Consider the following 26,719-nt stretch of genomic DNA (forward strand, 5'->3'; position numbering starts at 1 on the left):
GAGAACAAACTGAGGGTTGCTGGAGGGGCTGTGGGTAGGGGGATGGGCTTAATGGGCAAGGGGCATTAAGGAGGACCCTTGCTGGGATGAGCACTGGGTGATATATGTAGGGGATGAGTCACTGGATTCTATTCCTGAAATTATTGTTGCACTATATGCTAACTAACTTGGATGTAATTGAAAAATAAATAAATATATTAATAAAAAATAAAGAGATATAGAAGAAATGTTTAGGAAGCAATGAAAAATAAGATTGGAAATGTAAGTGGTAGTCAGATTGTACATAGCCGTATTGTCCAGTATGGGAGACACTAGCCCCATGTAGTTATTAAGTAGTTGAAATGTGGCTAGTGTGACTGAGGAGCTGAATTTAAAATTTTATTTAATTTTAAATTTAAATAGCCACATGTGGCTGGTGGATACCATATCGGACAGTTCAGCTCAATAGTGAAGAGCCAGTGTTTTCCAGCAGAATGGGGAGATCCTAAGGTCAATAAACAATGATGAAGAAATAGACCAAATGGCATAAGCAAAATAACATGAAATATATCTTGCTTGGCCCTTTACATAGCTATAGCTTTATCATTATCCCAAGTTAATAATTTATTTAAAAATGCTACTTTTTGTTGTAGATATATTTTCCAAAACATATTGGTAAAGATTTAACAGTTTGGGATTTAGGTACACCAAACATTTATTTGTATCCTTATACAAAAATTACTCGTTTCCTTTAAGACTGTCTTTCATTAGATGTTATTTCATTAAGTACTAAATTTCTCTGAATGTTATATTTGGTAAATATACCAGTGATTTGGCTGAAATTGCCAAATGGGTAAGGAATGTGGTTGGTTGGGCATAAATCTTAATCCTTTCAATTAAGTTTATATCCTAATTTTGGTACTTAGTTTGATTTGTGTATGGTATAGATTTACAACAGATTATGCCCGCTTTCAGTATGTAAAGTATACCCAAAGCAATAAAAGAGAGTATGTCTTCTCTTTACTTAAAGTAATATGTAGCTTCAAAAAATATTTAGTGATTGGTCATTTTAAGTCTTTTTAACATGTCTTTAAAATGTAATGGAAGGGCTTTCTGAAATGTCTTTGAAGAATAGGACTAACATTTGTTGCAGGCTAAATTGTAATAGTCATTTGTGGTAGTAATTCTTGTTTTTCAGTGAATATGGTTTTTAACCTTGGTATAGCTGAATCTACCTACTAAATCTTTCTTAAAATAGAATTTTATTATATTGCTAAAATACCTATGACATTTTCTTACTTAGTAGTCTGGTATAGCCTTTACATATTTAATAAATACTTACCAATATGGCTAGAATTTGTCTGCTATTAATAAAGCTTTAAGACAAAAGCAGATCATGTTTATATAGTAATTTGACTGCCTTAACCTAGTTTTTGTTTTTTATATTAGTAACCATTGGCTTTATCTTAATTTGCTTACTACACTAAATTCAAACATCAAAAACAATACATATATGTGAATACAGTAATTTGTCAGTGATTTACATTCCTGAGTGAAAAATTACATTTGAATTTCAGTTAAGTGACTCTGCATACTAATAAAAACATAGAGAGGGTGAATTTCATGGTATATGAATTACATCTCAGTAAAGCTGTCATTAAATAATCAGCCAGTAAAGGGAAGGAAAAAAAGAAAAAAACTTGTTTGAGGTAATACTGAAAGGGAAAGGAGAGAAGGTTACTTCCTGGTATTTTTAATGGTCAGTTAATCAATTTGAAGAGCTGTCCCATTATGGAGAAAAAGTAAGGTTGACTTTTTTTGCCTGGTTTGAAGTTTCTTCATAATTTTAACTTCTGTGAAGAGGCACTCGTTCAAGTAGTACTAAATGAAAACTTGTCATTAAGTGGTCTATTTCAACCAGAATCTTTTCCCCCCGCTCAGATCTCTGCTTTGTCTGAGGTATTCTTTATTTTGACTGAGCAGGCAGCGGTTGGGAGGGCATTTAAAATGAGGTTCAAGGTAGAAGGAAGGCATGGTAACTCTCCTCCACCCAAAGTGCAAGTGTCAGAATTTTAACTAGGTTTTTCTTTCGTTTGAAACAGTGATGACCCGTGGCACTGCGTCCAGCCCATCCTATAGATTCATATTGAATGATGGGACAATGCTTAGCGCCCACACCAAGTGTAAGCTTTGCTACCCTCAAAGTCCAGACATGCAACCTTTCATCATGGGAATTCATATCATCGACAGGTACTACTTATTTGGAGAGCTTCATATGATATAAGTCAGTTCACATATCTCTTCTTAGAGAAGAAATTTTTTATACTCTTTAATGGCTAGAAAACAAAAATTCTAAATTAAAACTAGCGTGATGAGTATATAATCAGTATATCCATACTGGGTTTTATAGTTTTGTCGCATAACAGTAGCCTTACTTTTTGTTGTTTTTGTTTTTGTTTTTTGTTTTGTCTTGTTTTGTTTAAAAAGGGACACAGGGAAGGTTAGGCTGAAAATATGTGTTTTGGGGTAAAAACCAAAAAAGTGGCTAAAAATATCCAACATTCCACGTGTGAACTTTGGTCTTATAAAAGCTTTCAGAGTTTGTTACTATTGTTATTTTTATTTTTAAAAGTGTTATATTTTCATTAGTGCAGACTGGATGGCTCCTGAGTTCAAGTTGACAGTTTCTGAAACTACAAGTCATTAAACTATCAACTTGAGATTTTCGAGTGTCATTGCCTCTAATTTGTTCCCCTCTCTAAATACATTTTACATTGGTATATATGGTAAATTCATGGAACCATTCTTTTATCCTATGAATTATTCAAAACCCTACATTTGTAACTATTTAAAATGTAGCATTAAACAAAAACAAAGACATTTCCCCTCACTTCATCTTTTCCTCATCTGATATATTTGCTTATTGGAACATGGTAATACCAGTCACAAATCTGTTGTCATAATTATGGATTTGAGTAAAGAGCTCGATGAAAATCTGAATTCAGTATTCTGTTTTTTTCTAATTTTAGTTTAATTTATTCTTGTGAGTGGAATTAGCACAGTTCTTTTTTTCATATTGTGATTTCTCTTTCAAAACATCTGCTATGTCTGCATATCACCCTTTTTAATTTTTACATCAGTGACACAGTATTTTCCTTACCCAGTCTTCCTCTTTGGAGTTGAAATACTTAAAAGCTGTAACAAGGGAGTCATGAATAAAGACTTTATAAACAGAGGTGTGGGAAGTTTCTCAACCAAAAATATTATTGTAATGTTAAGTATTTATATTACATTTTGAAAAGTTTAAAAGTACCTATATTGGATTTTTTCCAAGGCCAAGAAAGATTTCTTTTTCCTATAATTGAAACCATTATCAAATTTATGGAACCTTGAGCACCATTTCCCATTAAGTGGTGCTAATATTTCACAATAGTACTAATAGTCCACTGTTTCTCTTTAGTTTAAGGTAATACAGAAGCTCTTTTCTTGATGGCTTGCAGTATTAATGAGGTTAATGGTCTTGGTTTATAATATGCATCATAAAAATATTTTAATGGAAACCAGTGGAGATGTTTGAATAATGTCTTTTCTCCTCCTAGGGAACACAGTGGTCTTTCTCCTCAAGATGACACTAATTCTGGAATGTCAATTTCCCGAGTAAACCCGTCCGTCAATTCTAGTATCTCTCCGGCTCATGGTGTGGCTCGTTCATCCACATTGCCACCATCCAGCAACAACATGGTATCCCCCAGAGTAAACCGCCAACAGAGCTCAGACCTCCATAGCAGCAGTCATAGTAACTCTAGCAACAGCCAAGGGAGTTTTGGATGCTCACCTGGAAATCAGATTGTAGCCAGTGTTGCCTTAAACCAGGGACAGGCCAGTTCCCAGAGCACTAACCCCTCCTTAAACCTCAATAATTCTCCTATGGAAGGTACAGGAATATCTCTTGCACAGTTCATGTCTCCAAGGAGACAAGTTAGTTCTGGATTGGCAACAAGGCCCAGGATGCCAAACAATTCGTTTCCTCCTAATATTCCAACATTAAGCTCTCCCGTTGGCATGACAGGTACTACCTGTAATAATAGTAACCGATCTTATTCAAACATCCCAGTAACATCTTTACAGAGTATGAACGAAGGACCCAATAACTCCGTTGGCTTCTCTGCCAGTTCTCCAGTCCTCAGGCAGATGAGCTCTCAGAATTCACCTAGCAGATTAAATATACAGCCCACAAAAGCTGAGTCCAAAGATAACAAAGAGATTGCATCCATTTTAAATGAAATGATTCAGTCCGACAACAGCTCTAGTGATGGCAAACCTCTGGATTCCGGGCTTCTGCATAACAATGACAGACTCTCAGATGGAGACAATAAATACTCCCAAACCAGTCACAAACTAGTGCAGCTTCTGACAACAACAGCAGAGCAGCAGTTACGGCATGCCGATATAGACACAAGTTGCAAAGAGGTACTGTCTTGCTCAGGCACTTCCGGCTCGGCCTCTGGTAACTCTTCGAGTGGCTCTTGCCCCTCCTCTCATAGCTCACTGACAGAGCGGCACAAGATTCTGCACAGGCTCTTACAGGAGGGCAGCCCCTCGGATATCACCACTTTATCTGTCGAGCCTGATAAAAAGGACAGTGCGTCTACTTCTGTGTCAGTGACTGGACAGGTACAAGGGAACTCGAGCGTAAAACTAGAACTGGATGCCTCAAAGAAAAAAGAATCAAAAGACCATCAGCTCCTACGATATCTTTTAGATAAAGATGAGAAAGATATAAGATCAACTCCAAACCTGAGCCTGGACGATGTGAAGGTGAAAGTGGAAAAGAAAGAACAGATGGATCCTTGTAACACAAACCCAACCCCAATGACCAAACCTGCTCCTGAGGAAATTAAACTGGAGTCCCAGAGCCAGGTAGGTAATTCCTTGCTTTAGAGAATGAACGTGCATAGTTATTTTTCCCTTTTCATTTGTTTTCCTCCAGCCATAAACCAGATTTGGATTCAGGCTGTGTTTTGTCCTACCCGCTGAGCATATATTAAAAGATTAGTATCAATGGTTGAAAAAATCACAGGATGCCCTCAGAAGTTCTCGTTGGAACTTCGGAGGGCTACAGTTTTAGTGTGGCGTTCTAAGCAAGTAGATGTTTTCTTCTTTCTATAAAATCAGTTCACAACTTTGGAGATTTTTGAGCATACCTTTCCTGCCCCCTCCTCCCAACCCGACCTGTTGAATCCAACTCTGAAAATAGAACCCAGAAGTCGGTATTTTAAAGGAGCTCACCAGGGAACTCTGATGCATAGCTAAGTTTGGGAAGCTCCGATGTAAGTGAAATGGGAGAGAAGTGTGAGGCGGTGGACAAGACTGTCTCGTCTGGCTTGCTTTGCTATTCAATTTCCTTTGAAGCGTTTTCTGAGGCTGTTTTTCTTCTCAGCCTTCAGCCCTTAACAGAAGAGGGACTTCGAGTATTCTGGGAAGTAGGGTACATAACAGGCCCTGACACAGAAGTGAACACAAATAAATCTTTGCATAAATTGTTATGAATTAGAAACCTCTGTGTTCAGGCTGAAGTGGGGGGTGGAGTAAAATTAACAGCCAGCTTCATTTATTGAATAGTTGCATGGACTCGGGAGGAATTTAAGAAAAACTGAAAATATGGTCTCTTCGCCCTAGGAGCTAACAACTTTTTTAGATGGAATATAGACAAGTATGAGATAGCTGGAAATACAGTTACAAAGCAGCTTATTAATGAGACTCTCTGTTGTGAAACAAGATTCACACTTAGTGTGCATAGGTCTTTCATTTCTTGAGCCAGCTTTATATTCTACCTTTGTCTCACAGAGATCTCTCTCTTCCCTCAGACATACTGCATTCTAGGCACATGGAAGTCCTTGCCATTCCTGGGATAAGCCATGTCTCTTCTAAGCATCTTCTGCCTTGCTCTCCTTTCTATGTCTGCTGAACTTCTCTTCATCCTTCACAGACCAGTTCAGACATCATCTCTATAAAGCCTCCCCCTCTAGTCCTCGTTAGACATTTCTTTCCTCTGCATTCATAGTGCTCCGTATTGTCTCTGTACCATTTGCAATAACACTATTGTGGTTAATTCTTCATTGTGCTCTTTGAGGATGAGGCTATCCCTTATGTTTCTTGGTACAAGTAAATTAATACTTTGTTTTTTAAGCTGAAAAACAGCTTTAAATAATAACTATATTAAAACTCTCCTTAAAATTAGCTGTACAATCCTGGTACATCTGTTTTAGTTTACATGTACGTGCATTTCTGCTGAGTTTATACTAAGAGTGGAATTGCAAGATTATAAGATACGTGTATGTTCATCTTTAGTAGATAATGCCAGTTTTCCTAGTGTGTGCAAAGAATTCCTTCTAGCTGTTCCATGTCCTTGCTGATAGTTGGTATTGTCAGTCTTTTAAATTTTAGACATTCTGGGGTCTGTGGTAGTGGTACTTCATAGTTTTAATTGGCATTTCCTTAATAAACGTTCATTGATCATTTGGATATCTTCTTTTGTAAATTGCCTATTCAAGTGGCTTGCCCATTTTCCCAATATGTTGTCTTTTTCTAATTGACTTATAAGAGTTCTTTACATTTTTTTGGATGAGTCCTTTGTTGGTTATATATTTGCAAACTTCTCCATGCTTTGACTTGCCTTTTCTTTCTTTTAATGGTACTTTTGATGAATTGAAGTTCTTCATTTTAATGTAGTCCAATTTGCCAGTCTTTTCCTTCATAATTAGTACTTTTTGCACATGTGTAACAAAAGACATGTGCAAAAATGTTCATAGTAGTTTTATTTGTATTAGCCCCAGACTGAAAATACCCATAAATCCATCACAGTAAGATGGATATATACTGTGGTATGTTCGTACAATGGGTTCGTTTTCAGCAGTGAAAACAAATTAACTGCTGCTACATGTGACAAGATCTCTGAATCAGAAATGTAATGTTAAGTGGAAGATGTCAGACATTTAAAAAATGCATGTATATAATTCTGTATATGCAGTCTGAAAATATAAATTTTAGTTGTATTAAATAGTGAAACCCTGTTTTATGTTGATGAATTATCTCAAAGTAATCCTAATAGAATAATATTGGGAAATAAAGGTCAGTTTCCTCCTATGTATAACCTCATATAGATGTAGGGATACCCTGTCTAGTCTAGAAGATATGTTTCTGGGTTTTTTTTTTAATTAATTTATTTTTTTAATGTTTATTTATTTTTGAGAGAGAGACACACACAGAGTGTGAGTGGGGGAGGGGCAGAGAAAGAGGGAGACAACAGAATCCGAAGCAGGCTCCAGGCTCTAAGCTGTCAGCACGGAGCCCATTGTAGGGCTCGAACTCAAGAACTGTGAGATCATGACCTGAGCCAAAGTCAGACGCTTAACCGACTGAGCTACCCAGGAGCTCCTAGAATATATGTTTCTTATTTTATTAAATCCTCAAGTGGAAGTGACCTTCTTAGGATCTTTGAAGCTGATGTACTATTTATTAAGATATTTCCCAAACGATTTCAAATTATAAAGTTACATTAGTGTGAATTTATTTTTCATTCCATCATATAGTAAGTCATTTTACAAGATTTAAAAAAAATATGACAGCAAAAATCATCCACGATCAGTGTAACACAGTACTTTTGATACTTCTTTGCAGTCCAATCTTTTTCCTGTGGGTAAATTTTGTACCCAAATATAGTAGACACATATTATGTGTATATTATCTTATATCTTACACTATATTAAGCATCCACAGGATGCTAAGCATCCACATTTTTTCTAGTAGCTCACGTAATTTCAGTGAGGCCCCAATCTTCCTGATTACTTCTTCTTTCTTTCCCTCATAGTCACACTTAACTCACAGAGTATAAGGGAGCACCTTTTTTTCTTTTTTTAAAAAAAATTTTTTTTAATGTTTATTTATTTTTGAGACAGAGAGAGAGAGTATGAACAGGGGAGGGTCAGAGAGAGAGGGAGACACAGAATCTGAAACAGGCTCCAGGCTCTGAGCTGTCAGCACAGAGCCCGATGCGGGGCTCGAACTCACTGGCTGCGAGATCATGACCTGAGCCGAAGTTGGACACTCAACCAACTGAGCCACTCAGGCGCCCCAGGAGCACCTTTTTTTCTACATTGATTCAGGTAAAGTATAGAATATATTTTCTCTAACTTTGGTTTCCGTTCTTAGTTTACAGCTGACCTTGACCAGTTTGATCAGTTACTACCCACCCTGGAGAAGGCAGCCCAGTTGCCAGGCCTGTGTGAGCCGGAGAGGATGGATGGTGCGGTCACCAATGTAACGATCAAATCCGAGACCCTGCCAGCTTCGCTTCAGTCCACCACTGCCAGACCCACTTCCAGGCTGAATAGTATGTGTCGAGGAGAAAACCTCATTTTAAATGTTTAATGATAATATGGGTTAGTGCTTTTGTCTCTCACCATTACTGCACAGACCATTTGTTTGTTGAGAGTAAACTGTCTTGTCTTTTCTTTTTTTTTTTTTTAAGTTTATTGATTTATTTTGAGAGAGAGAGAGAGAGAGAGAGAGTGTGTGTGTACGCAGAGGAGGAGCAGAAAGAGAGAGAGAGAGAGAGAGAGAGAGAGAGAGAAGGGAGAGAGAGAGAATCCCAAGCAGGCTTCACGCTGTCGGCGTCGTCATGAGATCATGACTGAGCTGAAATCCAGTGACATATACTTCACTGACTGAGCCACCAGGCCCCCAGAGAGTGAACTATCTTTTTAGTAATGCCACTGTAAATGATATACAGTTACTTTTAAACATATAAACTTGACTCATCATGTGTATTTTAAATTATGGGATAACTTCTATCCTTTTGTAATTAATGTTGAAACAAATAATCTTGTGTTCTTACCCAAAATATTCCATAGCAGGACTTTCACAAATATAATATTGGTCAAATTGTATTTCCCAAAGTGTCTTCATTGAACACTAGTCCTAGGAGTTGGGAAAAAAAAAAGGGATTTTGTGCGAAAATCCACTGGGTGGATGGTACATGGCATGGCACGTATGCCATTCCACAGTGCATATTAAAGGTTTTAAAAAGTCCTGTGTTAAAGATACCAGTGTAGGGGCGCCTGGGTGGTGCAGTCGGTTGAGCGTCCAACTTCAGCCAGGTCACGATCTTGCGGTCCGTGAGTTCGAGCCCCGCGTCAGGCTCTGGGCTGATGGCTCGGAGCCTGGAGCCTGTTTCCGATTCTGTGTCTCCCTCTCTCTCTGCCCCTCCCCCGTTCGTGCTCTGTCTGTCCCAAAAATAAATAAAAAACGTTGAAAAAAAAAATTTTAAAGATACCAGTGTAGATTTCTGTAAAGCATTGACCATACTTTCTTAATTATGGAATTCCTTTTCTCAAGTAATGCATTTTTTCCCATGGAGCACCATTTAGGAGACAGCTCTGTTGAAATAGGTCACTTCTACTCCAGCCCAGAGAGACACTTTGATAGGATAATACTTCATGAAGATAGGGCTGTCAAGTTTTTTTCACCCATCAAATTTTGAAGTTTAAAATAACAGTGGTGGTAATTCCATTGTGTCATCTGGAAACTAACCAGCTCACTTTCAAAATTTGCCTGTGTTCCTGACCAGTCTTGTCATTCTTCTGATGGGATCAGATGTGGGACTCATTTTATTTCAGTTCTACTGCAGCTTTTAGCTGTCATGACACACCTCCTAAAAGTCTGCCAGGATTTCCAGGAAGCTGGAAAGAAAAGTCTTGAGTCATTTCTGACATTTTTGGAAGCAGTTTTTCAGCTGACTAGAGCATTGGTTGTAAGCAGGAGCCCAGATTCAAGTCTCCCGTTCTCCATTTATTAACAGTATTACTTTGGACAGATAAATTTTTTGAGCTTTATTCTCCTTATCTGTAAAAGGAGAATTAGAATTAGATGAAATGACTCCAAAAGCCTCTTCTAATTGGAACTGAGAGGCTCCAGACTCTGGGATGGCAGACACAGTTGGAGAAACAAGAAGGTGCAAGGCTAAAAGGCAGTAAAATGAAAGTCTGCATACTGATTGGTTTGATCCTGGTCCCATTCTCCATCTAATATGGGAGACTTGAGGATTTATCTCAGGAGACACTGAATGACCAGAACAGAGATGACTGGCTATAGCTATGGAAGGAGAGCTCCCTAAAGTGCAAAGATCCTCCTGCCATCTAATATCCAACAGAAGGCTCCCAGGAGACAGGCCTCACGCTTAGCTCTCAAAGTCAGTGTTTTAGAACACTGAACAGACATAGCCAGACATCACCAGGATTTTGAGGGAAGTCTGCAACTTGAAAGAGAGTAAAAGAAACAAACAGAAAAAGAGTATGCGGTAGAGCTATACAATGAGTGCATGGACTAAAAAAAAAAAAAAAAAAGCTGAAATTTTTGAAAAGATAATTTATCCATAAATAATATGGGAAGAAAAAAGGGGGCAACGAACAAGAAAGAACCTTTGGAAATTAGATATCGAAAAATTTTAAATTTCAAGATAAACATTAGAAGACAAAGCTGAGAAAAACTTTCAGAAAGAAAAAAAAAAAAGACCAAAAGACAAATAGAAATTTTGGAAGAAAAAGTTAAGATCAACCTAGGAGGGCCAGTAATGGTAGATAAGAATTCCAGAAACAAACAAACAATGAAAGAGGAGGAAAACATGGAAAAGAAGATATTTTCAAACAAATGAACGAAAAATCATATGAAATCACTGTTAGGGAATTGGGGACAAAGGGCGTAGTAGGAGAGGTAGATATGGGAGAATTAAGACTTCCTCTGCCATGATAGGAAGTTGGTAATCTGAAATTAAGATGTCAAAGAATAGCAGCATACGCATATTTAGAAATAAATAGGTAAGTGCCAAAGAAAACACCTACACAAATCGAGAATGGTTGAGGGGTAAAGCTTAAAACTGCTTTTATTCATAATAGACCTTTTGGTTCTGACTTTAAAAATTATGTGCCTGTATTAATTTGATAAAAATTAAAGATAATACAAATAGAAAGTGTTTTCTAGCTCTATAGGACTGTGAAAATGGAGTGTTTTTCCTTCATAGTCTGTCCTGAGGCAAATAGCTCTTTCTTCTCTCTTGAGATTTCCTCCCCTGAATATAGCTCCATATATAAAAGTATATAAATAGGCCAGAATCTGTTAAACCTTGTGCTATAGTGTTGGCAAAGGCCAAAAGCATAGAAGGGAAGATACTGAGGTGAACGAGGGCAAGGATGATAGATGCAGACAGCCGGTCTATATGGTTTCAATATAGACAAGAAGGAAAATAAGATTTTAGGAGGCATAAGGCTAAGGAAACAAGTTGGGCAGAATAAAGGAAAACAGAATAAAGGATTGAAGAAGGAAAAAGAAGATGGGGAGTCCATCTTTTTATAGGAGCCCATTACTTTGTATGGGTATGAAAAACTCTTTAGTCTGTGTCGTGACACATCTATTATACTTACTCTAGGACCCATCCATTTTCTGTAATTATCTTTGTTTTCTCCAAAGTTACTTTGTTTGTTAAACTTTCTATCTCTCTTTCCTGCCACTGACTTTTCTGGAATTTGAGATGTCCATCCATATACACTGACAAAGGCCTAGAATGAACAATCTTGGTAGCTAGAGTGTATCTTTAGCTAACGTGAGAAACCCTTTTGCTCTGGCAGCGAATGTAGTAGGTTCTGATTATAGAAGCCCTATCTCTTTGTTGCTGTTGTGAGAGAGCGGGGCTTGGTGATGGGGAAATCCTCGTGGCAGCTCAGGCACCCACTCTGGGAGATTCCCTGGGCAGAACTCCCACCCTGAGTCAGGCACTTACCCCTTTAATCCCAGGGGCAGATGCCAGAGTCCTCTGCACTTGGGGCAGGGCCTGCTGCAGCTGTTCAGTGGCCCAGTCGCCCCTGGCTTGTTCCTGTATTGACCACTGAGCTTGGGGGTGTTCTGGTCTTCTTTTGGGAAAACTCCCCTTCTTGGAGAATCTTCTCTTTCTCCCACTGTAGATTTTTTTAGTTTTGTTAAGGTTTTACCATCAGTTTGTCCCCTCTGTTTTATCTTTCAGAAGCTCTGTCGTTCAAGTCAGCTGCCATACGTCTTTTGCCTTTCCTTCAGCTGGAGATATATTTTTTCTTTTTTATTTCTTTTGTTATTTCAGAGATAATTTTGGAGGGAAAATAAAATACAAGGATAAATCTGCCACACTGAACCAGAGAATTGCCTTCGGTCTCTTTACATATGAGAAAATTAAGATCCAGAGAATGAAAAGAAAGAAAAAATACAGACAAAAACTTGCCTGAAGTTTTCCACTTAGTATATGCAGAATCAGGATTTAAATCTCAGTCTGCCTGTTTTCAAAATATCCTGTCGACATGCACACCACACACCCATGCAGTGTGACCAAGTGATTTAAATAATGTTGTTAGAAATGTACTATAAGTGCACATCAAGAGACAGTGTAGGAGGGTATTATTGGTCAAAATATGTACAATATGACCTCTTCGGCAGCACCTTCAAAACCTCTGTGACGTCCTTTTGATTGTCTTCAGCTCCTTATCCTTTGAGGGTGGAATTAACTCCTGAAATTTTCTGGAGTTATTTGGAGCCAAATTTGTTGATCCAAAAAACAATAATACTTTCTTTTAACCAGAACCAAAATTAGACTAACTATAAGAAGATATATTTTTTTGAGGGACCTGTATACTGTTTTAGATCGATCTAGAAGAATTCCAAAAATATTTGAACACTGACAACTTCATTGGAATAAGTGAATGATCTCGTGAAGTGGTTGATCTTATGTTTGATGGACATACACATTCTGAGATTATTATTTTTTAAAGATCATTAACTTGTAGCACGTTAAAATAATTATATAACTCAAAAAATAATGAGTTTTACATAAAGCACTTTTTCAGTAATTAAAATTTTTTTTTTCAACGTTTTTTATTTATTTTTGGGACAGAGAGAGACAGAGCATGAACGGGGGAGGGGCAGAGAGAGGGAGACACAGAATCGGAAACAGGCTCCAGGCTCCGAGCCATCGGCCCAGAGCCTGACGCGGGGCTCGAACTCACGGACCGCGAGATCGTGACCTGGCTGAAGTCGGACGCCTAACCGACTGCGCCACCCAGGCGCCCCACTTTTTCAGTAATTAAAAAAAATCCATTTTAATTTCCCTTTTACAGAGTATTGTGCCTGTTGGTATCTTTTGCTATTTTATCAAGCTGTAATGTATAATCTTATGTAGAGATAATTTACTACATATGAGAGTGTAACTGAAATAGAAGTTCTAAATAGAATTGCTTGGTCAAAGGATAGATAGATTTTGCCAAATGGCCCTTCTCAGCTATTGCACCAGTTTACACTCTGAGAATGTTCTTCTTTCTACACATCCTAAGACATCGAGTTTACACACTTTCTCATCTTTGCCAATCTGATGGTTTGGTTTTTTAAAGTATCACAGTATAGCTTTAATCTGTATTGCTTTTTTTGTGAATTAGGTTGATCATTTCTCAGTGATCTGTGATTCAGTGATTTTTCAGTCACGTGGATGTGACCTGTTCATATTTCCTCGCCATTTATCTATTGGATTTTTCCATTTTTATCTTATGATTTATAGGAGGGTTTTTTTTTTAACATAAGTTAATCTGTTGTCTACATCACATTTAGCAAAATAAAACACTGCAACTGCTGTGCTTTATTTTTATTTAGAAAAATAAAACACTACAACCAAATGTAACACAAAACTGAGCCAGAAACCTCTTAATCAATGGCTGAGGAAAGTGGCTGACCGATGGAATCACTAGATAGGGATGGTCTGTTAAAAGAGTAGAATGTGCAAAAGCTGCTGCCATGGTTAGACAATGGTTTCTACCTGTGTGCAGAAATTTTTATTTATTTATTTATTTATTTATTTATTTATTTATTTATTTATTTATTTTTAACATTTTATTCATTTTTGAGAGACACAGTGTGAGTGGGGGAGAGGCAGAGAGAGAGGGAGACACAGAATAGAAGCAGGCTCCAGGCTCTGAGCTGTCAGCACGGAACCCAATGTGGAGCTCGAACTCACAGACTGCAAGATCATGACCTGAGCCGAAGTTGAACACTTAACTGACTGCGCCACCCAGGTGCCCCGAGAAATTTTTAAATTTTTTAGTAACATAACTTTTTTGTGGCTAATGGATATATAAAGCTTTCCTCTTAACCAGACTAGAAATGGAGAAAATATGATGTTGAGCAAAGATGATAAGAAAGCAAAGATGATGGGGCGCCTGGGTGGCGCAGTCGGTTAAGCGTCCGACTTCAGCCAGGTCACGATCTCGCGGTCCGTGAGTTCGAGCCCCGCGTCGGGCTCTGGGCCGATGGCTCAGAGCCTGGAGCCTGTTTCCGATTCTGTGTCTCCCTCTCTCTCTGCCCCTCCCCCGTTCATGCTCTGTCTCTCTCTGTCCCAAAAATAAATAAAAAATGTTGGAAAAAAAAAAAAATTTAAAAAAAAAAAAAAAAAGAAAGCAAAGATGATAAGAAAGATTAATAGCTTGATCAGGGATGGGGCACTTGGGTGGCTCAGTAAGTTAAGCATCTGGCTCTTGGTTTTGGCTCAGGTCATGATCTCATGATTTGTGAGATCGAGCCCCACATCAGGCTCTGCACTGACAGCATGGAGCCTGCTTGGGATTCCCTCTCTCTTCTCTCTGTGCCCCTCTCCCACTGACATGCACTCGCACTTACCCTCCTCTCTCTCTCTCTCTCTCTCTCTCTCAAAATAAACAAACATTAAAAAAAAATAGCTTGATCAGGGATCCCTAAGAGCTTGTTTTCTACCCCCACTTCATCTGTCCCTCTCCAACACGGAGACGCATTGATGCTTGCCTCTACAAATTACTTTGCCTGTCTTGTGTTACATATGTACATACTCGTGTTTGTGATAGGGACACAAATATGACCAAAAATAATAGATTTATTCCCTGGACGAACAAAGATAACTTGTGTTTTTCTTTTTTCTTTTTTTTAACGTTTGTTTATTTTTGAGAGAGCAAGTAGGGGAGGGGCAGAGAGTGGGGGGGATGGAGGATCGAAAGCAGGTTCTGTGCTGACAGCAGTAAGACTGGTGCGGGGCGCAAACTCACGAACCATGAGATCATGAACTGAGCCGAAGTCAAATGCTCAACCTACTAAGCCACCCAAGGGCCCATATTTGTGTATTTTTTAAAACATTCCAGCAAATCCTCAAATTTTTTGTAAAAATAAATTTCTAAAGGAAATCTTAAAAGGTTGAGGTAACTCTTAGAATAAAAACCAACTTTTAAGCATAAAGCCTATGCAAACAGAACTTTTACTTGAATCAAAGTTTGATTTGTTTGGGTTTATCTTCCTAGTCATCAAACTTAGCACATGAATCTTACTTCATTTTGAGAAATTTTATCTAGCTTATTGATATTTTCCTCACCAGGACACCAGTGAGGTACTGTGTCCTATTACTGAGTCAAATAAACTATCTTATAATATTCAGTATTGATGGTAGATAGCCATATAAATTTTCTTTGACTCTTAAATATAATTAATTTTGTCTAGGTTAGATTTCTGAAATAGAATAGGACTGAGGAATTAATGTGTGGAATAGAGCAGTGGGACAGCTTTAGATAATCTTCTTTGACTAACTTCCTGATTTAAATAATGATAGGAATTAAGTGATTACTTTCCCATCATCATTTGTGGTTGGTGTTGTTTGGTGGTTATTTGCTTTGTTTTTCTGAATCTACAGAATTTAATTTTTCTATCATTTGTCATGACAGACAAGACAAATTTAATTGAAAGCTATAATTATTTGCATTTAGAAGTGAATTGTTTTGGGGCGCCTGGGTGGCTCAGTCAGATGAGTGTCTGACTTCAGCTTAGGTCATGATCTCATGGTTCCTGGGTTCAAGCCTCACGTTGGGCTCTGTGCTGGCAGTGTGGAGCCTGCTTGGGATTCTTTCTGTCCCCCTCTCTCTCTCTCTCTGCCCCTCCTTGGGATTCTTTCTCTCCCTCTCTCTCTCTCTCTCTCTCTCTCTCTCTCTGCCCCTCCCCGACTTGCACTCTTTCTCTAAATAAATAAATACGCTTAAAAAAAAACAACCTCCAACGCATTTTTAGTTGGGTTTTTAAAAATTATACTAGTTTTCTCGGGCTGCTATAATAAAATACCACAGACCAGGTGGCTTAAACAACAGAATTTAATTTTCTTACAGATCTGGAGGCTAGAAGTCCAAGGTGAAGGGGGTTGGCAGGTTTGGTTTCTTCCGAGGCCTCTCCTGGGCTTGTGGATGGCTGCCTCCTTGCAGTGGCCTTGTGGTCATCCCTCTATCTGTGTTTTGTCTGTGTCCTAATCTCCTCTTCTTATAAGAACGCCAGTCATCTTGAATTAGAGCCCACCCTAACTTCCCTGCCCATCTCTGAAGACCCTGTCTCCACATACAGTCACATTCTGAGCTACTAGGAGTTAGACCTTCTCATATGAATTTTGGGGGAATACAGTTCAGCCCATAACAATGATTAATTAATATATGTCCATTTCAGAAATTACAAATAACCATTAGAAGCATTAAAAGAAAATAAAAGTCATCCTTAATCTCACAACCTAAAATCTACCAAAGATAAACTCCTTTCCAGAATTTTTTTCTACTCATATATACTAAATAATTTGTAAAACCAGAATCATTCTGCACATAATATCTTGGTTTATGGGGTCATTTTCTTTTTCATTTAGTTGGACACTGTAACTATCCAAACCAGGGTTCATTAAACATTCCCTGAGTTTCTGGAATTCAGGTTATTTACAATTTTTCATAGAATAAACAGTACAGAAATGATCAAGTTTTGAAAAGAAAATGCCTAACCAAAACTTTCTAAAATGCATATACTATTTTCTTCCATTACAAGATATAATTTGATGTCTTTTTTCATTTGTCATTGTTATAAGCATCAGTCGTTATACTGTTATTATACAGATATATTCTTAGTTAACAGCTACAGAGCTTTGTCCATTTTCTAAACGACCCCAGACTGCTGTGCCCTATAGTTTCTGTTACTGCCTTTTATAGAACATCTTTTGTTTGCCACTCTCATTTCATGATAACACTGTCCCTACCTATAGTGTATTATACTGCCCTGTAGACTGAAAAAGCAGTTAACCAAAATTGTTATAATTATCTTTAAAAAAAATAATTTCTGGGGTGCCTGGCTGTCTCAGTCAGTGGAGCATGCAACTCTTGATCTCAGTCAGGGCTGTGAGTTCGAGCCCCATGTTGGGTGTAGATATTACTTAAAAATTAAAGAAAAAAGAAAACAGTTAAAAAGAAATAAAAGAGATAATTTTTGGCAAAATTCTGAGTGATTCTCCTATGATAACGTCAACTTACGTGCAGGCTTTTTTACATCATATTGTCTTTGATTCAGAGACTTTTTCTTTCTCACTGGTTATTATGTGGCCACATTCTAGATAGTTTAAGTTTCTGAATAAGGGACCTTTGTATCATCGAAATAATATTTTATAGGGGAAATCTCATTCTATTACACAATATATTACTTCTGAAAAATACTGTCTTTTTATCTTCCACTGTGATCCTGACTTCTTGCTTTTTCCAGGATTACCGGAGCTGGAATTGGAAGCAATTGATAACCAGTTTGGACAGCCAGGAACAGGTGATCAGATTCCATGGGCAAATAATACAGTGACTACCGTAAATCAGAATAAACCAGAAGAGTGAGTAACACATTTCGTACTTTAAAAAACATCAGATACTTGGGGTGCCTGGGTGGCTCAGTCGGTTAAGTGTCCAACTTCGGCTCAGGTCATGATCTCGCGGTTTGTGAATTTGAGCCCTGTGTTGGGCTCTGGGCTGACAGCTCAGAGCCTGGAGCCTACTTTGGATTCCATGTCTCCCTCTCTCTCTGCTCCTTCCCTGCTCGCTCGCTCTCTCTCAAAAATAAATAAACATAAAAAAATTTTTTAAATTAAAAAATTAAAATTATCAGATACCAATTTCAACAAAGAACTACTTTTCCCACACTGGATTCCAGCCTACATTGGTATTTTGTGAGCTAGCAGTAGAAGTGAATGTTTAATGAAAAAAAGGGGATGTAGGAAGACACCAAGTTAAACAGATTTATTTACTGTGTGACTGCAAGGCCGGTATGTATTGTAATTACCAAGCGATTGACATAGTATGCAGTGGTTGTTTTATTTTTCATCTCTTGCTTTGCTTTGATTGATTCTTATACAGTTTCTGAGACCTGTAGATGAAGTGAGCTCAGTATAACAATTATCCTGAAAGCTCTTGAGCTTTTAGTTGTATAATTATTTTGTCCAGCGTTTCTTTTTGGAGCAAGATGGTTAATAAGAGAAGGTACATTTTACATCTACTTAGTGTCCCATCTTGATTACAATTTAATTGCTTAATTGACATAAGTAGCTCTATTCCAAAACATTAGAGAAGAGTACATTTCATACATAGCAACCAAAGGATGACTAGACAGTATCGAGTGTGGCTTAGAGCTTTTAACTATGAACTGCATTCCCACTTACCTTCCCCCAAAAAGAATCCTTAAAATTATGTCATTATATTTGTATTATTAATATTATTTTCTATATATTTCTAAATTTTATGCATCAATTGGCATCCTTTTGGATTAGACTATGTATTTCCTTCATGTAATCAACATTTTTTTGTTGTTGTTGCTTAACACTGAGCATGTTTCTTTTTTCTAGTTTAATTTCTTGGGTAAATGGTCATCTTGTCATATTATCAATATGATTTGATCATCTTTGAGAGTTAAGTATAAATAGAATAAATCTTACCATAGGCTGGATGATTTTTTATGAGATTTTGATTGATTTTTATTTTTGATTTTCACCAAAAATTGTTTTTCCTTTCTTAACTATGTTTAGTTAATTTTTTAGGCTAATTCTATAAGCTAACAGGAAGAGTATGGAAGCAAAGTTCAGTGATTGATAAAATAGTGAAAATACATTCCAGCTACATATAGAACATTTATAAGTTTTTTCACATAAGTGTAGAATATTTCTTTGTGTAAGAATTGGTCGAAAAAGCATCTCAGCAAAGAACTTTCTAGAATAAGACTTGCATATGTGTTTGTATCATATATACATATATATATATTTGCATTACTGAGATTGAATACTTATTTGCTGTATCAGTCTTAAACATTTCTATCTTTTGATTCTATAGCCAGTGTATTAGTTCACAATTAGATGAGCTTCTCTGTCCACCAACAACAGTAGAAGGAAGAAATGATGAGAAGGCTCTTCTTGAACAGCTGGTGTCCTTCCTCAGCGGCAAAGATGAAACGGAGCTAGCTGAACTAGATAGAGCTCTGGGGATTGACAAACTTGTCCAGGTATTTATTAAGCTCGGCCTTATATAACTGATACAATCCTGAGAAGCTAGAGAATTATTTTTAAGCAAGATTTTTCAGTACTGTTCTCACTATGTTTTTTGTGGTTTTATAATTTATTCTTGTGAAAATTGTCAAAATATATAATAGCTAACTAATGAGTTTTTTAAACAAAAAATCATAATAATTACAAATAGTTAGAATTAGAAAGTCTTCGCGTTTCACTATGGAACAGAATCTTAGAAGCTCCCCCTAGAATAGAATCCAACATTATATCATTACTTCTTATTCTAGGACTTAATTTATCCTTCATTCGTGCTAGACCTCAACCTATATATTCCATGATGCTCCAACTTCCAAGCATTTTTCACACTGTGAGGTTAAAAAATCAACATTCTTTTAAGGAGTAGAATATAAGGTATCAGAATGCATAGCCCACAAAAAGGGGAAGTTATGTTTCATAAAATTTTCCTTTCAGTTACATACACCGGGTCACAATTTAAATTAGATTTTTTTACAGTGAATAATAGTATAAATTCTGAAAGCCATAGCTATGGCATTCTGTTAGGCCAGCTATGGATTTTTTTCAAATAAGAGAAAAGGATGAACTTTGTATTTGAGATAGAAAAATGCTTAATTAATCCCTCCTTTAGGAATCTAACTCCTCATGGTAAACTATTACAGGTAAAGTTTGTTCTCTCTTAGGCTTTGCAATGTGGTTCTTTTTAAACCTTTTAGCTTTATCTCACTGATTTTAGGGCCTTTTGTTTTAACCATGTTTTTATCTCTTTTCTGAGATTTTAAACATCTCAGTTCATCTGTTACTCCATTTCAAAAGTTAACTTTTCATAAGTGATTCCTTTATGTAGCAAACTCCTAGAGAGCTTCATGACTTCAACATGAATATTTTATAATAAGACGTTCTAGAGGTAAATGTTCTCAGATCCAAGATTATATAGAGAAGCATGTCACGTATTGGCATTAACTTATTTGTAAAATGTTCTGGCTTGCTGTCCAACAGGGAGGTGGATTAGATGTGTTATCAGAGAGATTCCCACCACAACAAGCAACACCACCTTTGATGATGGACGAAAGACCCAACCTTTATTCCCAGCCTTATTCTTCTCCTTCACCTACTGCCAATCTCTCCAGCCCTTTCCAAGGCGTGGTCAGGCAAAAACCTTCCCTGGGGACTATGCCTGTTCAAGTGACACCTCCCCGAGGCGCTTTTTCACCCAGCATGGGCATGCAGCCCAGACAGACTCTGAACAGACCTCCCGCTGCCCCCAACCAACTGCGGCTTCAGCTTCAGCAGCGCTTGCAGGGACAGCAGCAGGTGAGCACTCTTTTTTAGCAGGTGATACATTTAGAGGCATGTGCTGGCTCCCTCTCTGAAATAAGAACAGCCTAATTGCTACAAGAAAGGTATTAAGTGGGAGTAGTCCCACAACCTTTGTGAAAGACTCAAAAAACTGTCCTTGGTCTGCTAGGATAAAATAAAGAATACGTTCATTCAGCTAAAGGCAACTGGCTCATAACAGTACTGTGAGACTTAAAATTTTAAAGCAAGTGGATTTTGTTTTTTGAGACAAAATATTTAGGACGCACGTCATATCATTATTAAATTAATAAAGAGAAATATGTAGCTTAATTTATCAAGTAGAGCATCAAAAGGTACTGTTATGATTGATTGATGGAACAGAAAATGGAATCTTTGTTGTTTGAAGTTGGAGTGATTGAAGCTTAATGATGTTATTATATTAGGAGAGTAGAATAGAGGAAAGGATAGTTTGGGGGTCTGGGGAGTTGTGGGTGAGTTAAATCTTCTGTCTCATGACAGGTAATGAATGGGTATAATGGCATAAATATTTAAGATGGAATGAGCAGCACATACAGAGATAAGCATCAAGACCAAAAAAGCAAATGGTTAAAAGTATTGGCTCTGGGAAGTGGGACCAGCACTATAGATTGTTACTTCTTCTTATTTATCTTTTTGTATTTTTTTAACCATCTGTATGTATTACTTTGGATTTTCTGTAAAGTATTTAAAGCAATTTCCTAGAGTGTTAGAAATTTAGAAAGGAAGAGAAAGAAGGAACTAAATTATATTAGAAAGGCAATATTATATAATGTTATCGGAGCTCTAGATTCAAGTCCTACTTCTGACCTTACTTAGGTGGGTTGGCAATCAAATGATTTACCCTTTTAAAGCCTCTGATTTCTGATTATAGCCATAAAAGGAGACTAATAAATAACTCCTCTACCTCATCGGCGGTGTGTAGATTAGATGAGTTAGTACATGTAAAGATCTTAACATAGTGCCAGGCATGCAGTAACACTAAACACTAGCTCTTATTATCAAATTATATTCAGTAAATACAATAAGTAATATAAAATGAGTTTCCATTCCACTTAAAAAGAAGACGATGAAAGGGACAAAGAGAAAGGGAGCTCCAGACGAGATAGGAAAAAATTATTAATGGTATAATAACAAAAAAAAGGAATACTATTTAAAATTCTAGGGTGGAATAAAGAACTGAAAGAGCAATTAGGGGAAGAGAGGGAAGAAAAGAGAAATCTAGAAAGGAAATAGTAATGTGTTCTGAGTATTAGCTGAAGGTAAACTACCTCTTGCTATAACTTGTCATTATTCAGTAGAGAGCACAAGAATAAGAAATGCTTATTGGTTCACAAAACATGTCATTCGCAAAACATATTTAGGGAGACTACTAGGTACTATGAGGAATACAAAGAATTAAGGAGATACAGGCAACTTTTAGAACTTCCCATCAGCTTGGAGTATTCCAAACATACACAACTGGAAACTTACATAACAGTGCAAGTAGTGATTAAGGGTTAACCCAAAAAGTAGAGGAAAACGTAGGTGTGCTGATTTTCATTTTACAGGGTAGAGTCAGTAAATACTGTTTAAAGGCAAGGGTTCATTGAGCAAGGCCAGATCAACAGTCTAGGTTAGGTTTGTGAATGGATGAGATAATAATTCACACGTAGTTTGGGGGAAAAAATCACTTTTACTTTGATTTTTTTTCCTAAAACAGCTGATAAGCAGAGGTAGCAATGCAGAGGGTACACATGAAATAAGGGTGCAAATAGACGAATGTGGCTCCTTGTTGCTTCCTTTAAATATCAAGGAGACATGTCCAAAGTTCGGTGGTCTTGATAACCCAACAGAGTGAAATATCCATCAAGTTAGAGAAAGTTTTGAGCCCTGAGATATGTCAGTACACAAAACAACCTATGATGCCGTGTAAGACAATACTTTGCTACCAAATGAGCCTCATCATCCAGACCTACTTTCTGGGTTCTGGACCATAAGTTCTTCTGTATAACAGTGGGACATCCCAGTCCACAGTCTGTAAATGCTTGGAGTCTTCTGTGTGAGTTAAGGGCTCTCTGTGAGGTCTGGCCAAGGCTTATCTCCGTCATCGTTTCAGTTAAGACGCTTTCAGCAACATGGAAAGAAAAAACATCAATTCAAAGGAGTGAAACCATTTTTAAAAAGTATTTTGACTCAGATAATGAGATGATACAAAGTAGAGACAGGTTGAAGTGTGGTTACCTCACAGGCTCAAGAATGTTATCCAAGGACCTACGTTCTTTCTATCTTTTTACTCTCTAATCCCTGGCAACTAGAAAAATGGCTCCAGTGGTTACAAATATCACATGCACCTGTGCATCTTTTTCCATAAGCCAAGAAACTTTTTCCAGGTTCTTGCCCTTCTTTCCTCCCTACCACTCCAAAAAAAGAAAACAGGGGGAAAATTGTTTTTTCACATGTCTGGCCAGCCAGAACTGAGTCACATGTACACCCTTAACCACCTGATGGCAAGGATTGGCTTAGAGCACACAGTTAACCCCTTGTGCATGATTTGGGATAGTCAGCTGAACAAACTCCGAGTTTGTCATTGAGGAGGAAGGGGAGGGTAAATGGCTGTGAGTTGGCAATAACAATACGTGATAAAATCAAGAAATGGAGGTTTATTTAAAGTTGCACGTGTTGGGATCAAATTGGTGAACTGAGATGGAACACTTGCCCTTTCTCCTGCCTGAATTCCATTAGATGACAGGATGTATATTTTAAATGAATAAGTTCATATTAGTGCAGAGAAAAAGAAAAACACTAAAAATTGGCATACTAAAAATTAAGTGATTTTGAAATAGAAAGCAAACATGAGGAAGAAACAAAATAATCATATATGAACACTACAACTGCTTATGTAGAAAATCCAAGAGAACCTACAGAGGACTTAGAATTAATTGAGAAGTTTCGCAGTGTTTCTAGAAAAAAAAAAAAAACCCAAGAAATAAAGATTAATAGCAATCCTTTTTATTATCAACAACCAATTAGGAAATATAATTTCAAAATATGTTCCCAATTTATAAAACTTAGAAAATTATTAATCGTAATTGCAAGTTAAAAAAAAGATCCAAACGAAGATATTAGTGAGTTGAAAGACTATCATAAAGATGGCAATTTTGGGGGGGCGCCTGGGTGGCTCAGTCGGTTAAGTGTCTGACTTTGTCTCAGATCATGATCTTATGGTCCCTGGGTTCGGGCCCACACCAGGCTCTGTGCCGACAGCTCAGAGCCCGGAGCCTGCTTCAGATTCTGTGTCTCCCTCTCTCTCTCTGCCTGTCCCCTACTCGTACTCTGTCTCTCTGTCTCAGAAATGAATGTTAAATTTTTTTAAAGATGACAATTGTTCTGAAATTAATTAAATTCAGTAGAATTCCAGTCAGAATCTCAACATGAAACTTAACAAATAAATGCTAACTTTATTTTAGAAGCATGAGTACGAAATCTTAAAGAAGGAGGATGAACTTGCCTTACCAGATACCAAGATTTAAAACCAAGCTTTGGAACTTAAAACAATGTGGAACTGTCATAGGGATAGACAGTTCTTCCAATTGGAACACAGTAGAGAACCCAGACATACACTCAGATGTATATAAAGATTTTATAAGGGACAGAAGTGGCAATCAGTGGAGAAAGGATGGCCTATAGAATAAATGCTAGTACGTTTGGCTGTCCATGAGGGGAAAAAATTCGATTAGATTCATTATCTCATGCCATGCACAAACATAAATTCTGGGTATTTTAATGACCTAAATATGAATATGAGATTTCTGTGGCCCTAAAAAAAATGACATAAAGGAAAAGATTGATTTTTGCATTCCAAGTTTAAAACTTACAAAAGATAACAGGGCGCCTGGGTGGCTCAGTCTGTTAAGCCTCTGACTTTGGCTCAGGTCATGATCTCGTGGTTTGCGGGTTCGAGCCCTGCGTCAGGCTCTGTGTGGACAACTCAGAGCCTGGAGCCTGCTTCGGAGTCTGTGTCCCTTCAGAGTCTGTGTCTCCCTCTCTCTCTGCCCCTCCCCCAGTCGTGCTGTGTCTCTCTCAGTCTCTCAAAAATAAATAAACATTAAAAAAAAAGATACCATAAACAAGGTTAAAAGACAAGCCATAGACTCAGGGAAGATATTTGCAACCCCGTATAACTGACAAAGGATTAGTAACCAGAATATCTCAGATTCATAACATGGTGTTCATAATACACTTATCTCTCTAGATTGAAATCATCTGTTTACTTGTTGGTCATATCCTCTCATGCCTTCTTCCCTCTTGCCAAACACAGGAGATGTAAAACATCTCATAGGCAGGAATTTAGGACAGTGCCTGATGGTTTGAGAAAAGAAAGGTACAAACTCAGATCTACATCACAGTTTATTTCTTTTTAATGGATTTTAAGAAGATCAGTTTAAAAACCTATTTCTTGACCTTAACTATATCTCATTGACTGGAATATGGTACACAAAGAGTAAAAAGATTCTAAGATTTTAAATTTTATTATACAGTTATGAATAATCCCTAGTTGGTGGGGGTGGGGGGTGGCCAAGGGGAGGAAAAACACCCTAGGAAACTAGTAGAGATGCATTAGTTGATGGGGCGCCTGGGTGGCTCAGTCGGTTAAGCGTCCAACTTCAGCTCAGGTCATGATCTCACAGTCTGTGAGTTTGAGCCCCGTGTCAGGCTCTGGGCTGACAGCTCGGAGCCTGGAGCCTGCTTTGGATTCTGTGTCTCCCTCTCTCTCTGCCCCTCCCCTGCTCATGCTCTGTCTCTCTCTGTCTCAAAAATAAATAAAAACATTAAAAAAAAAAAAAGAATTTCTAAAGTTCTATTTTCAGAAAAGGACAACAGCAAAAATGGGTAGACCTGTTGCTTGTAGAAAATGGTGTAACATTGGCTGATAAGAGATGTAATTATTCTGTTCTAGTTTTGTTTTCTTCTTCTCCAGCAAGGGTCCTCATACTCCCAAGAAAAGGATAATATGAAAAGGGAGGGGTGCCTGGGTGGCTCAGTCGGTTGAGCATTCAACTTCAGCTCCAGGTCATGATCTCACAGCTCGTGAGTTCGAGCCCTGCGTCGGACTCTGCGCTGACAGCTCAGAGCCAGGAGCCCACTTCGGATTCTGTGTCTTCCTCTCTCTACACCTAACCCACTCGCATTCTGTCTCTGTCTCTCTCAAAAATAAATAAATATTACAAAAATTTTTTTTTATTTTTTAAAATTTTTTTTTTCAACGTTTTTTATTTATTTTTGGGACAGAGAGAGACATAGCATGAACGGGGGAGGGGCAGAGAGAGAGGGAGACACAGAACCGGAAACAGGCTCCAGGCTCCGAGCCATCAGCCCAGAGCCTGACGCGGGGCTCGAACTCACGGACCACGAGATCGTGACCTGGCTGAAGTCGGACGCTTAACCGACTGCGCCACCCAGGCGCCCCACAAAAATTTTTTTTTAAAGGGAGTAACAGTTGAGACAGGTAAAGAAATGTGATTACTTAGCCATCTTAAAACAAGTCAAGTCCACTTGTGTTATGTGTTAGGGTACTGAAGAAGGGTATGGAACTGGTAGAAGAACCACTATTGATAATTTTTTATATTATGTAGAAAATAGAAGTAACCAGAAAGTAGAACTAAGATCAAAGGGCAGAAAATACAGGGAGGCAGTTCTGACAATGAAAACTGCCTGATGTAAGAATGAGCTTCTTTAAAAGAACTCCTTGTCAAAAATTTACACGGTGGCTGAATCCAGGTTTTCAATCTTGGCACTCTTGAAAGTTTGGGATAGATAATTCTAGTTATAGGGCACTTTCCCATTCATTTAAGAACGTTTAGCAGCATCCCTGACCTCTACCCATTAGATGCCAGTAGCAGCCTTTCCCCAAGACAGCCAAAAATGTCTTCAGACATTGCTAAATGTCTCTTGTGGGGCAGAATCATCCCTGATTGAGAACCTCTAGCTAGGCAATCA

At 37.8% G+C, this 26,719-nt stretch overlaps 1 protein-coding gene across 9 annotated transcripts in view; it reads left to right on the forward strand.

Moving 5' to 3' along the window:
• NCOA1 (nuclear receptor coactivator 1) overlaps window positions 1-26,719 on the forward strand; it is a 247,378-nt gene that overhangs the window by 192,863 nt on the left and 27,796 nt on the right. For all 9 annotated transcript variants that reach the window (XM_058682688.1, XM_058682687.1, XM_058682686.1 and 6 more), the window contains 6 exons: window positions 2,082-2,229; window positions 3,579-4,899; window positions 8,191-8,371; window positions 17,614-17,731; window positions 19,218-19,386; window positions 20,405-20,719. In XM_058682688.1, coding sequence (XP_058538671.1) covers window positions 2,082-2,229; window positions 3,579-4,899; window positions 8,191-8,371; window positions 17,614-17,731; window positions 19,218-19,386; window positions 20,405-20,719 — 2,252 coding nt within the window. The remainder of the gene's footprint in view (window positions 1-2,081; window positions 2,230-3,578; window positions 4,900-8,190; window positions 8,372-17,613; window positions 17,732-19,217; window positions 19,387-20,404; window positions 20,720-26,719) is intronic.

The sequence above is a fragment of the Neofelis nebulosa genome, chromosome 9 (assembly GCF_028018385.1).
Source record: "Neofelis nebulosa isolate mNeoNeb1 chromosome 9, mNeoNeb1.pri, whole genome shotgun sequence".
Lineage (NCBI taxonomy): Eukaryota > Metazoa > Chordata > Mammalia > Carnivora > Felidae > Neofelis > Neofelis nebulosa.